The sequence below is a fragment of the Tympanuchus pallidicinctus genome, unplaced genomic scaffold (genome assembly GCF_026119805.1).
Source record: "Tympanuchus pallidicinctus isolate F22 unplaced genomic scaffold, pur_lepc_1.0 scaffold5, whole genome shotgun sequence".
NCBI classification, from domain to species: Eukaryota; Metazoa; Chordata; class Aves; order Galliformes; family Phasianidae; genus Tympanuchus; species Tympanuchus pallidicinctus.
The window spans coordinates 43,707,181-43,720,981 of record NW_026294769.1 but is presented as its reverse complement, the minus strand read 5'-3'; the positions used below and the strand labels follow the sequence as shown (position 1 = coordinate 43,720,981).

Genomic DNA, 13,801 nt, shown 5'->3' with positions numbered 1-13,801 from the left:
AATGGTTTACATCAGCACTTAGCAACTCATAGTTTTCTGAGTTAGGTCATTCGTATCAACAAGTAAGAGCAGAAAATAAGTTCAGATGAACCTGGTAATTGAAACCTGCTAGTCTTTTTTATGATATAATACATACATTTAGGACATAACTAAAATTTGAAGTCTAACACAATGCTTTGGCTATTTAGAGTTTTCTAACAATATATTTTATCATCTTCTTCACATATTTAGTTTTAGATACACAGAAAACAAGAATTGTGCTGCATTTATAGGAAAGACAGAATAGGCAGCTGCCTGGGTTCTACATCTGTTTCTAGTCTGTGCCTTCTTGTAAAATCCAGAAGTGTTTCTTTCCTTCTTTCCTTCTTTCCTTCTTTCCTTCTTTCCTTCTTTCTTTCTTTCTTTCTTTCTTTCTTTCTTTCTTTCTTTCTTTCTTTCTTTCTTATTTTTTTTTTTTTTTTTTTTCTTTCTTTCTTTCTTTCTTCCTTTCTTCCTTTCTTCCTTCCTTCCTTCCTTTCTTTCTTTCTTTCCTCCTTTCTTTCTTTCTTTCCTTCTTTCTTTCTTTCCTTCTTTCTTTCTTTAATCAAAATATATCACTAGCCAACATTTTAGGAAAAAAAAACAACCAAGAGAACAAAACAAAACAAAAAAAATTTGAAAGGCTGAACATTTCTGAGAAAGCCTCTTGTCAGAAATTTGGCAGTACCTTACTGTTGACCTCAGTCTTTTTGCCCTAGAGGCAATGCTGTTTACTAGCTATACAGCTAACAGGTTCATGTGTATTTACAGACATGAGATAGACGAGAAATAACAACACGAATCTCGTTGCCTCACCTACCTAAGTTTTATGCCCTGTCTTTAGGGAAAGGGTTATTCCTCCCCCTTTTAATCATATTTAGTATATACAGAAGCATGTAAGGTGGTCCAAGTTAAAGTGGCTACGGTACTCTTGTGGTCCATACTCTGTGACCATGAAAAACACAGCTTCCACCCACAGCTTCATTGTTAGTCAGCATCCAGGATCTTCTGACAGTTCCATCTTCTTCAATCTTTAGTGCCTTCGTCCCTATGATTGTGCAACAAGCTACCATTTTACTGATGGTCTGCTCCCAGTAAAAATAATGAGCCTCCAGTTTCAGGGGGTGGCATAGCAGTATATTTCCACTACAGTAACAAAGGTACATGTGAAAGGAAAATGAAGGCAGAGATCTGCCTGTTCAAAACAAATTGTTTGATATTCCATTGTATATATTCCATGACCCATCCCAAACAAGCCACCATTATCTCCTCGCCTTGGGATTGCCCTCATGAGAAGAATTTTGCCTTCCTTTGAAAGGATTTCAGTTACGTTAGCAATCTGGGTCTCTCTCACTGATGAACTTCATCAAACTGGTAAGAGCGTGATATTCTGAGATTTTTATTGCACTAACAATTTTTTTAATGAAGCAATTAATGACAAATGAAAGGAAAAATGAATTGTGTAACTGCATTACACCATGTATGTTCACAAAATCAGTATATTTGAAGACAAATTAGTTACCAATATTGACGTGTTGCTTTACAAACGTGAAAATGTATAAAAGCTCAGGATGACCTCACACCTAGCGGCATTAAATAATAGACATTTAGCAGAACAATTCAAAATAACAAAACTTTCTCAGTTACAATTTCTTTTACATTAATTAATCAACATGACTAACTTATCTACAGCTACTGAAGATGAAACTACAAATCAAATCCTCCAGTTAATAGACTCCTCTTGTTCTGCCCTGAAGTAGAAGAGACAGAACAATATGCTTTCCTATCTCCATTTCAGTGACAGCTAAGATAACCTTCATCAAGACAATCTTTCATAAGAAAGCAGGGCATTCTCTGGCAAGATATCCCCTAGAACGTGCTTTTTCCATTAGATTTTAGGTGTTAAGAACCAGAGTAGAAGCTGAAATTGGGCTGTGTCCTGACTAAATTAGCACAACATGTAGCTATGTGCACACAAGGAAAATAAATTGTTCTCAGTTTTTGTAAAAACTCCTTTGAATCATGTTTTAAATTCTTGCCAGCAGTGCTAAGGGAGACCATTGAAGCACTTTTGATACTGAGTTTAAATGCAGAGAAATTCTTCAAATCTTTATTTTTCCTATATATTGTTTCAATTCTGTGAATGAATTTGTACTACTAAATTAAATATTCCAAAGACAGCATTATTTAGCATACAGGCCAGTTGCCAATGGACAAGACATGTCTATACTACTAAGCTATGTTACATCCAAAATTCTGTGCTAACATAAAAACTGTCTACTAAGATACTGACCCAAAACTACTGACCTGAGACATTTCCAAAATACAGCAAAGAATTATTTTGGAGTGCTAATGTGGGCTATAGCCAAAACTACATTATGGACATTTCTAATAGATTTAAGTGTACATGACTGAGTTCATGTGCCCAGTAACAACCTTGGAAACATTTAATTTTCTCTTGTAGACATAACATTAACTCTAAAATACAAAATGTTGTTGTTTGTTTTTTTGATGTGCAGCAAATATCTAACTTACCATCAGAGTCTGACATAGCTGGCTCTGAAGTTTGAGATACCATGGAGACATCTTCTGGCCTTTCTGCCATATTATCTCCTTGCAATCTAAATTGTAGAAAAACAGAACAAAAACATAGGCAAATTCCATTGATAAGATACATGAAAATATTAATTCTCACTATATACAGAACACTGCCCTAACTAAAAGAGTAGCTTTGCTGAACAGTCAGCATCTATGGTCCAACCGTATCATTCCAGAGCATATAATAACTAGAACTAGCCTTTAGAAAACAGTCAAATGAATTGTACATGGTTTAAATAAACGAACAGGATTGCACTGTGTCAAGGTGATGGTGGCAGGGCGGTTGCCAGGATTGGCCTTAGCAAGAAGAGGACATGGGCTGCCCCATACTGGACACAGGCTTTTCCATCTGGCTCCAGTGCACACAGCTATGCCCAAAAGCCAATCTGACAGCACTTCTGGAAAAATGCATTTAAGAAAGAGGAGAGATGTAAGGCAGGTAGAGGAAAAGAGCGAAAATAGCAGAAGGAAAACCATACTTAGAGAAGGAGGTGATTCGGGCACTGGATCAGATTTTGTGCCACTGCGAGGTGAGAGGACCACAGCATCCACTGAAAACCAAGAAGACTATGTGAGTACAGTGGAGCAGGTGAGTATTTCCTGAAAGAAGCAAAGCCAATGGAGAGCCACGATGGACCAGCCAGAGGAACTGTTACAAACTGACTGCTTGGGGGCGTGGGTAGAGAAATCTGGAATGAAGAAGTAAAGTTGAACCTGGGAAAAGGGGAGGAAAAGTGTGATCTAAATGCATCTTTTTGTTTCTCATAAGCCAAATCCATTTTAATTGGCAATAAATCAAATTAATTTTCCGTAAGTCTGTTTTGCATATGGCAGTAACTGGCAAGCAATCTCCCTGCCTTCACCTTGACCCACAAGCTTTTTCATCATAATTTCTCCCTGTCACGCTGAGGACAGTGAATGAACAAGCGGCTGAGTAGGAGTTTGGCCCTTAGCCAAAGGCAACCCACCAGAAGAAATACACACATGAATATTTCTTCCTTCTCTATTACTTTTTAAAATAAATATCCAGTATTTAAGGCAAGTATTGTCTTCAGGCTTTCCTCCTGCATCAACTAACTGCAATGTCTTGATAGTAATTTACAAAAATAGGCCTTGTAACTGCTGGCTTTTTAATGAGTATCTCAAGAGATCCACTATCCTTCTTCAGGCTCCTATGGATCTCGAGCACAGATTTTGCTCTGAAGAGATGGTTTGTAGCAATACAGTTGTCATTTGCATAAAGGTTATTTTAACTTCAATTTATTCAGACATAAAAAGAATAAGAAAACACAATTTTGCAGAGTCCAGGAATTCTCAGAATGCACTGAAATAAGACCTTAAGGAAATAAATATATCCTGAAAGAAGTATCTTTTACTCTGTATTCTCACTCTCTGCAGCAGCTTTACATGAATCTTTCAATTAACCTTTGAAACCAAGCAGAACCTCCATATTAGCCCTATCCAATTTTCACATCTCGCGAGTTTCACACCTATTTAATCCATCTTCCAAAAAATTATTTTCCCCCAATAATTACTGTTATTTCCTTTTATGACAGAAGGCTTAATATAAATTCATAACAACTCTGGCCTGAGGAGGCAGTTCCATAGAACTCAAAACTCCTTAGGGCAACAAAAGAGTAAAACTTAAAAGACACCTAATTTTGAAAATGACTTCTACAAATCCTTTGTAGCTCTATAGCCAGTCTGTATGCTCTAGTTATAAATCCTTTAAAAATTTAGCTTGCAGAACAAGCTTTTCAAAAGACAACAGTAAAACAGAAGCAAACTTCTGTTCATGCTGTTCTCATCTTCACTTTCATGCTACTATCATAAAGACATTCAAACAAGGAGAAAACTAACTTCAAAAGTAATGGAAGAAAATCTCCAAACCACACAATTTCCATTTGCTTTATATTTGCCCTGTCGTCCTGTATTACATAAATATGCATGCATACTGCAAGCATATATTCAAGCTTATAAAGACAAACGTGAAATCACAGAACCAGAAGTGATAAGACATTCTCCTCTGCAGCCATCCTGTGTATTATTAAAAGAAAAATTACTCCAGACTTCCATGTTTATATTGCACTCATGCAAAATTTAGCTCCATTGTAGGTAGGAGATTCTCATACTCCATCAGAATTTTCCAGATTTTGTAACCCATTTCCATTATATGATTTCATAAATCCAAACCCAATGCAATTAGACATGAACAATCTACATGATTCTCATTATATTCATGAAATTATGTTAAATATTTAAGTAAACACTATGCCTCATAGAAAAAAAAATACCGTTCCAATGGATCTACTAAAAAAAGCTATTTCATTATTTGCCTTTGTAGAAGGAAACAGCTGAGTGAACTAGACAGATTGACGGGTGGGTGAGTGGATGAATTTTACATATCTAGGCCTCAGTTTCCCATAAAATTTTCAATGTATTTATGTGTTTCTTACATCCTTACATAGAGATTCATATTAGAATAAATTCTCATATTACTCAAGCATTAGAAGGACTCAAATTTTTCCAATCTCAGCTTAATACAGAAGACCACAAAGCAACCTGCACAAAACTCAATTTTGACTAACACAAGATCCTGGATTTTTTTTTTTAGCATCATCAGGACTTCCCTGGCAATTCTACCTACCTGGTAACACCTCAGAACACATTATTCTGTAAATCTCTATGATTACAAAGGTAGAAAAGAATTGACTCTGATCCCATCCTGCTGCCAGTACAAGCAGAACCACCCTAGAGAACTCCAGATACTAGTTCCTACTCTAGCTCCATTTGTTGCAAAACAAGTGAAAATTGAAATAAGGTAGATGAATCACCACAAATGCTTCTACTTGGATTTTTTTCAAGAGATTTTAAGGGATTGAGTGTACTCTCAGCAAGTTTGCAAAGGACACCAAGTTGACAGGAAGTGTCAACCTGCCCGGGGGGTAGGATGGCCTTACAGAGGGATCTGGACAGGCTGGATTGCTGGGCTGAAGCCAATGGGATGAAGTTCAACAAGACCAAGTGCCAGGTTCTGCACTTTTGCCACAACCCCAGGGAATGCTACCGGGTCGGGGCAGAGTGGCTGGAAGACTGTGTGGAAGAAATGGACCTGGGAGTGTCAGTCAATGCTTGGCTGAACATTCTGTCAATACAAAAAAAGGAATGATTAAGTATTGTGAATGAATACACACTGTACAGTATTTTTAAGTCATCAATAAAATTTTCATAGCAGCACTATATTCCCCATTAGACAACTTCGTTAAACTCTGATAACTTTCCATTAACTTACCATTTTTTTGATAGAGTAGCTTTTAGCTTTGCCAAAAATATTTGGAGTTACCTATATAATTTGAATTATAACAATAAAGAAGTAGACACAGGAAAGAATCCCTGTACGAGGAACTCTGTGATATGATCTCTGTGATACGTAAATGTTTTGAAATTATACCTACTTTTTCTAACACAGCTCCCTGGGACATACTTCTTAGTGATGCATTATTCAAACTGATATTACTTAAGCAGAATGTGCAGGGAAAGTTGTCACTACTATCTGAAAGGTAGTCCTTCCAAGAACTCCTCATATTAGTCAAGAAAATAAACATCAACAGAATCCAAAGTCTGGATGAGCTTATTGCTGTTGCATACTGTGACTAACTGTGTGGCATGTCATTTCAATTCCCCAGTTCTTTTATTTATTTACAGAATTAGGGGTCTTGCTTTCAAACCTCTCTGATACCCATCAGTGTCCAACATAAGGACAGCTTCTTGACATTACGGTAATTTGCTGCTTTAGAAAGATGTTAGATGATTACTTAGATTGATGACCTCACTTAGAAGTTGAAAAGCAAAACGACTCTATAAACAATTCATTGTTTGCATCTAAAAATCACTGAATCACAAAATCTAACAGCATTCCAGAATGACAGATTACAATGGGTAAGTAATAAATAAGGGGATTACTGAGGATGGAAGGAGAGAGTAATACTTCAGAAGCTGCGACTTTACCACCTGTGGCCCTCCTAAAGCAAAGCTTTATGATCTCATACAGCTGCACAATCACAATCAAACTACAACTTAAAGATAAAACTAACAGAAAACATTTGAGGAAGTCGAATTTTTTTTTCCTCTATTACTTAAGTACAGTATGCAGTTTCAAGTTTGAAATTTGTCAAAATATTTTTGCTGGAGTAAAACCGATTTTTCAGAGGTAAAAGAGTTGCTTTAAGAGTAGCAGTGGGTATGTATATATTTCACTGTGTATATTTGACAGCACGTATAGATTAAGATGAATTCCTTTTTATGAATTCCTCTATTGCATTAAATTGCTGATGTTAGTATACACTATGACTGTCCTCTTTACCAGCACTGTTGCCCTGTGATAGTCTCAAAATTAGCAGTAAATGAAATTATACTCCTTGTTATGGCAGGATAATATAATACAAAGATGCTCATCTTTGAACAACATTTGTGCAATATTAATGAATTTGGGGAAAAAAAATACTATTCTGACAAACTGATGTGCCCATATTACAAACATGTGGGTTAAAAACTTCAACTATCCAATTCTGATCCTATTCCTTCCCAAGTAGAAAAAAATCAGAACAGAAGCAGGTTTTGCATTTTTTGGACAAGCTCTTCTTTAATCACCACACAAATACTAATACAAGCAGGAGTTCTAAATCATTCTGTATGGTGCTGGCCTTCAGATTCTGGTCAGTGATCATGGGACTTCTTTTTATTAAACTAATCTGCCCAAATTCTGATATTCCCTAGAGGAGAGCAATAATTTTGCAGTTCCACTTAAGAAGAAACCCCCAAATCCTGTTAATTCCAGACAATACAAATGTTTCTGCCATCTTTTTCAGTAATAAAGAAATATTCCTTGATGGGCTTCAGGACATAGAAGGGCATTCCCCGCGGAGGGACTGAGAAATAACGTGACTGCAGATTGCAGCTCCAGCCAATCTCTCTGCTAGCTAAATTTTGTTGAACCTGGATAATTTCTGTAAAATATTTCAGTTTCTATGAATCATTATTTCCTAAAGAACATACATTTCATTGGAAAATTCCTGATATGCTTTGCTGAAGACTCAGCTGACTTCTTTTAGATAAACACAGTGAGAAGTAGAGGAAAGTTCAGAAAAAACAACAACCCTAAGTATTTCAGCAAAAAGAACAACAAAGCTATTTTCACATTCACTCAAGATCAGCGCACATTTTAAGGCTACAGTCACAAAGAATAGCTTTCAGCTCTGAAAACCAGATGTAGTGTCATGTTTGCATTAGAATCTTAATGTAAAAGATTTTGCATTGTTGAATGATTTATTTTCATTAAATTGCTTCAAACAACTATGCTCTTGAGAGAAATCCTAATGCTTCAGTGATTTAGTTTCTTTATGAAGTATTTATTAATTCGGTTCAAGAAGTGTAATACACATTTTGTAAGATTAAAGAATAGCACAAACTTATTCACAGAAGAAACATATGATGGCATTTCTTTGCCAACTAAAGGAAATCTCAGTCAAGATGAGAACTTTTTTTCTTTCTTTCAAATCGTCTGCTTCCTTTCTGTTATTTTAAACACCACATCTTCATCTGACATCCTTCTCAGATATCACTGTAATAGTGAATTATAATTTCCCTAAAGCAAATATATATTCATAACGTGAGGGATGTTATAGCAACGACGGTCAGACAAGCAAAGTCTTGAAAGCCCCCACATGCTTTTAGGTTACACTGAATGTTTTCTTGCACCTTTCCCTGGCAACCTCAACACCACACCAGTAACAATACTCCAAGCATTATAATCATTTGTCCTGACTTGCCTATAATACGGTGAGCTTATTTCATTCTGTGTTCCCAAACATACCAATCCAAATTCTGATCTCATATACCTTGACTTACTGTCTCCACTAGATCCATGCTCGGTTCCTGGTGTAAAACCCAGCGCTTCTCCAGCACCTAAGTATAATGCCAGGAATTTCTGACCTATTCCATTTGTTCTACTAATGTCTTTTACAAAAACAGAAATGTTAAAACTGTACCAGCAGAATTCTTAGTGTATGCACAGGTACAGATGAAGAAGACTCGAGTTCTCCATTATTATAGACTATGCCAGTTAATGTAATGGAGAAAATGTAGTAAATATTATTAAATATACACGCTTTATATACATATACGTATATATATACACACACAGGCAAAGTACTCCTCTGTTAGTGAAACTCTCCATCTGCTTTCGTTACATAACTCTTGCTTCCTAATGAAGATTAAAATAAGTTAATACAAATTTCAGTTTCACTGCAGAAGAAAAATGTCTTCAATCTATGGAGGCAAGCAACAGAGGATTGTGAACTCAGTGAGTAATGAAAGGCTGGCACTTCCCAAGCTTTAAGTAACAATGGGAAAGCTCTGCAATATGGCACCTTGTTGTATTAAAAAATCAGTGTCATAGCTTCTGTTTTCACCATAGACCAAAATACAGGAGGCATCTGCATTGAAGAGAAATGAAGCATGAGAACTATTGGATTATCCAGCAGAACATTATTCAGGCAGACATTTCCAAAGTTAAGCTCTAAGAATACATGAATAAATACAGATATTTACTGTAGAACAAAAAACGTGTAAGAAATTAAAAGCAGCAACACATTATGCATGTTCTGATTGAAATTTGTAATTCTTATAAATGCAGTTTAAACCAGTGGTGCAAAGCTCAGAGACTGCTGTTACTAACGCTGTCTTCACTTACCAGAGATATACAGCATTCAGATTCTTTGAGCTACACCCCGATCTAAGGTACAGTCCAGCATAAATTATTCCATTTTCGCTGATAGCAGTGGCATCACTGTCTTAATTTTGCACACAAGGACATTATTTCTCAGTATTTGCAGACTAAAACAGCAAATGATTTGCAAATTCATAGGAGCCATAGTTAAAAAAAAAAAAACAAATAGATTCCATTCCCTTTGTGCAAATTTTTCCAGCTACTTTTCAAAGATTTTTGTGGAAAGTTGCCATATCACCAATACATAATTCACAACCATAATACTTTCAGCTGGTAAAACTAGAATATTCACTTGCTGAGCAAATTTACACATTGACAGAGCCTGCAAAATAATCTTTTCTGTGTGCCATTTGCCTTTTCACGATTCCTCAATGCAGATCTTTGTGCATTTAAATAAGTACACTCCGCAGATATTTCTGAGGAGAACCGAAAGTGGAAATATATTTCCCAGAGTAAGGAATCCATAAAGAGACTGAATTATCTAATCCTTTTACAAGATGGGGAATTAAACCATTCTTACGGCAATCTTTTATCTGCTGCTGGCTTCAAACCATTATCTCACAGGAGAAAAATTACAGTCTTTGTCAGTCTTTTCAGACTTAATACTCTTTCTTCCCCTGTGAAACATTTTTTTTTCCAGGACTTCTGAAAGAGTTGTGTGTGTGTGTGTGTGTGTGTCTTCAAGAGCCACATTAAAATGTTATCCAGAGACTCAAATTGTGACCAAGAGGCTTCCTTAGGCTCGTGAGCTGCTGGTTTTCTCCCTGTATTATTCACATCCAGAAGCAACTGCTACTGCTGATATACATCACAGTGTAGCACCAAACATGAAGGATCTATAAACATCACAGTAAAGAATTAGCTTGCAAGGCACACACCCGAGAAGGCAAATGGTGGGGAACGGCTTGGGCTTTTTAAGTTATTGGAAGGGGTCGAATGTGTTTTGTCAGTGAAGTTCTACAAATGAAGGACAGGATGAAACAGATGTCATGCTACATTAAGACAGTATAATAATAATCTCCAGGGCTAGGCAAACATTAATTTCATTTTCAAATATGCTCCTATTGCTTATACTACCGCAAATCAAGATTACGACATTCGAAAGAACTAAAATGTCTTTTAAGTCTTCTCTCCTTAAAATTTCTTAACAGTATATATTTTTTAATGTTTACAGGATTATCACCCCTGTTATTTCAGTTCTTTCTTTTACAAGCAGCCTGAGATGTAGAAAAAAAGGTCAAAATAGCATCAGCTGAACAACAGATCTTAGAAAAGATGCTTTAGTGACACATCATTCATTCATATCAGAATCTCATACAGTATTTTTCTTTCAGAACTAAAATCAGACACCAATTCCTTGTTGTTAGTTGCAGTAGGGCTGTCTCTATCTGGACTCAGTGCACCACATGCCACATTTGCAAAAGCAGTTCTATCAATGCACCAGGTATGTATTATAAGATGCAGTTCACCTCTAAATTTTATGTACCTGCTACACAAATTTCGAACATGCAAACAGAAAAAGTCTTTCACTAGAGTTCTTCCCTTTCCCTACAGATAGTTTTTTTAATATCAAAAACAATCCCACCCTTCACTTGCAACCTTTAAGGAAGCTAAACAATTGTTAAATCAAAAGCAGCTGATGAAGTCCATCTCTGAGAATACTATGTAGAGCAAACACACTGATATCCACTGTTCCTTTTAAAGTGATATATCTTTCATGTGTAAACAATGGTTTCTTCATAGCTCATATAATTTTCAGTAACAGACAATACTGTAATTATCATAATATTTTGGAACATCAGATATGTCTGATATTATTGCTTGGTGGATTTACCCAGTGAGAAAAAAAAAGGAAGAAAAAGAAGTCTGCTTCTATGGTACCAGTGCCTCAAACAGAAATCAATCTCCTCTCTTATATCCTTCCTTTCTTATGCCACAGATAAGATTTCAAAATAAACACACCTTGTCGGTCTTTTAAAACGCATATTGGCTGGGTGTTTTTCATAAAACTAAAATTTGGGATTAAAAGTCATAATAGCTTACTATGTACTGTAGAAGTCAATCATAAATCCAAGAACTCAAAATCAATCATTTGAAATGACACAGGTGCTCTCTGTTTTGCATATAGTCAGATGCTCAAGCGGAGCACTAGGCAGTGAAAGAGCAGGCAGTGCTTGCACAAGACGCAAGTGTGTTTCTCTGACAATCTAGCAAAAGACTAACTCCTAAAATTTCATTTGTGGTTTTTGTCCCTAAGAACCGGTAGAACTAGTAAAAACTTTTTCCTAGGTGTTTTTTTGTTTGTTTGTTTGTTTTTTTTTTTTAGCTTTTTTTCTATTTCAGAGAAAGAACAAATAAGACACCAAAGTGGTTTGCCACTCCAAGAAAAAGAAAAATGAAATCATTTATTTTAAACGTATTTAACACTTACAAATCAACAAAAGATAAAGAGAAGACTTTTGTAGGGCTTTTTGCATCAAGCCTGGGCAAATGGATCACTCAGCCAAAAACACCCCAACACCTTTTGGCTAATTGTTTTGACTATTTTTTTCAATGTAAGTTTTTCCATTTTTTCACAGTTCTATCAGTTGTTCTATCTTATAAGAAGTTATAGCAAAAGGAAAAATATCTTCTTTCTTTGTAATTCTCCAAAGAATTTCTTCAGGAAATTTTATAAATGTATTTATTAAAATTCATAAAGCGCTATTATTTGCCACTTTTAAAGTGAAAAAGATGCAAATAAAACACTAAAACTGCCTAGAAGACCTAGGACAAGGTCTTTGAAGCTAGCACAAACGTGGAAAATTCAACTCTGTCAAATGGGAGGCCAATAAATTACATTTACAAAATAGAAAACAAAGGAAAACTAAGAACAAAAAATAGTAACACAATGCACCTGCAATGTTCCACACTTCTTCCTCCATAGAATAGCCACTCAGAAATAGCACACAGACAGAAAGCTAACATAAAATACGAATCAGAAAATAAATATGTATACATAATCAAATGTTTTGGTAATGTTTGAAAAGAAACTTCTTCACACTTAATATATGAAGTCCAGACTGAGAATCTTCCCCACAAAATGACATCTGAACCAATCACGTTTATTTGGAAACACTTTTTTTCCTTTGCAACTTTGAAGTCATTTCTTCTCAGATTTTAGGAATACTATCCCAGTAGAAAGTTTCTACCAGGAAGACTGAGTGACTAACCTGGCCTTACAACCTAAGCAGACATACAAAGCCTATTCCTTATGTATATACATGTATAAAACCACACATATACCTGCATCCACTCCCCAGTGTTACGTCACAGTATACAGAGCCAAACTAGGTTATAAGGAGATCTTAAGAGATTATTATTTCTGCCACATTTGTACATTATTGACTAATTTTAAATATAAATTCCATGACAGGATATCTTACATTTCCTACTTTTTTGCTTTATGACTAAACAGAAATTAGCTTTTACCTTTAAAAGTTTACAAACAAGTAAAACGCAAATCCAAGTGGTTCCTCATAACATTTCTATGTAAAAGGCTGCACTCTAGACAATTCAAAGCACGTTGAAATGTACAACAGGACAAGTCAACCCCTTATAATTTATCATTGAGTATTCAGCTAGCAAGGAATAAAGGATTTTAAAAATTTAAAAATCAAGCCAGCAAAAAGGAAAAACAGATTACAGAATGGAAACTAGTGGGAAACAGAATAAAATATTCAAATGCAAGTTATTTGGATGCACCTTCTGCTCTGCAAGATAATAAGATAATGCACCTGCACAGACCTCTGGGGAACTGCAAAGAAAGCTATAAGGAAAAGAAGGAATTAAAATTGTAGGCCGAGTCTAAGGAGAAGATAAAAGGTTTGGATTTCCAAATAGATATTATAATATATCATGACATTAGAAATTAGAATTCATTCCTCTCAAATCTCAGCATTTAGTCACAGGATCCACTATTATTAGATTACTCTCCACAAAACATTACACTAGGACATTAAGGTCTAAGGAACAAAAGGGGATTTTTAGTCATATACACAGTGCTTCACTACCAATTCTGTAAGGAAGAAATTATTTCCAGTGATAAGTCCTATCTAATTCCATCACATCTTGGTTTTTGATAACACTGCAGTTGCAAGAATGACACTAGATTACTTCAACATAACTGTAGTCAGGAAAAGTCTACCACCAAATTTTCCACCACATATTTCTTAGTTACCTCACATCTCATTAGTATTGTTATAGCTCTGTAATACACAGAGAAAGTAGCTTCACACAAACTCTTACTTTTCTAGGAATCTAAAACATCTACGATAGATGAACACCAGAGAATTTACTGACTAAAAAATTTATTTCAGTTATTTGCTAGAGAGATGTATAAAGGTTAACTCAGACAAG

At 35.6% G+C, this 13,801-nt stretch overlaps 1 protein-coding gene across 3 annotated transcripts in view; it reads right to left on the bottom strand.

Annotated features, from left to right (window-relative positions):
* The window catches only part of CUNH8orf34 (chromosome unknown C8orf34 homolog), a 160,370-nt gene that overhangs the window by 33,618 nt on the left and 112,951 nt on the right, over positions 1 to 13,801 (bottom strand). For all 3 annotated transcript variants that reach the window (XM_052704903.1, XM_052704904.1, XM_052704905.1), the window contains exon 9: positions 2,554 to 2,639. In XM_052704903.1, the coding sequence (XP_052560863.1) occupies positions 2,554 to 2,639 (86 nt within the window). The remainder of the gene's footprint in view (positions 1 to 2,553; positions 2,640 to 13,801) is intronic.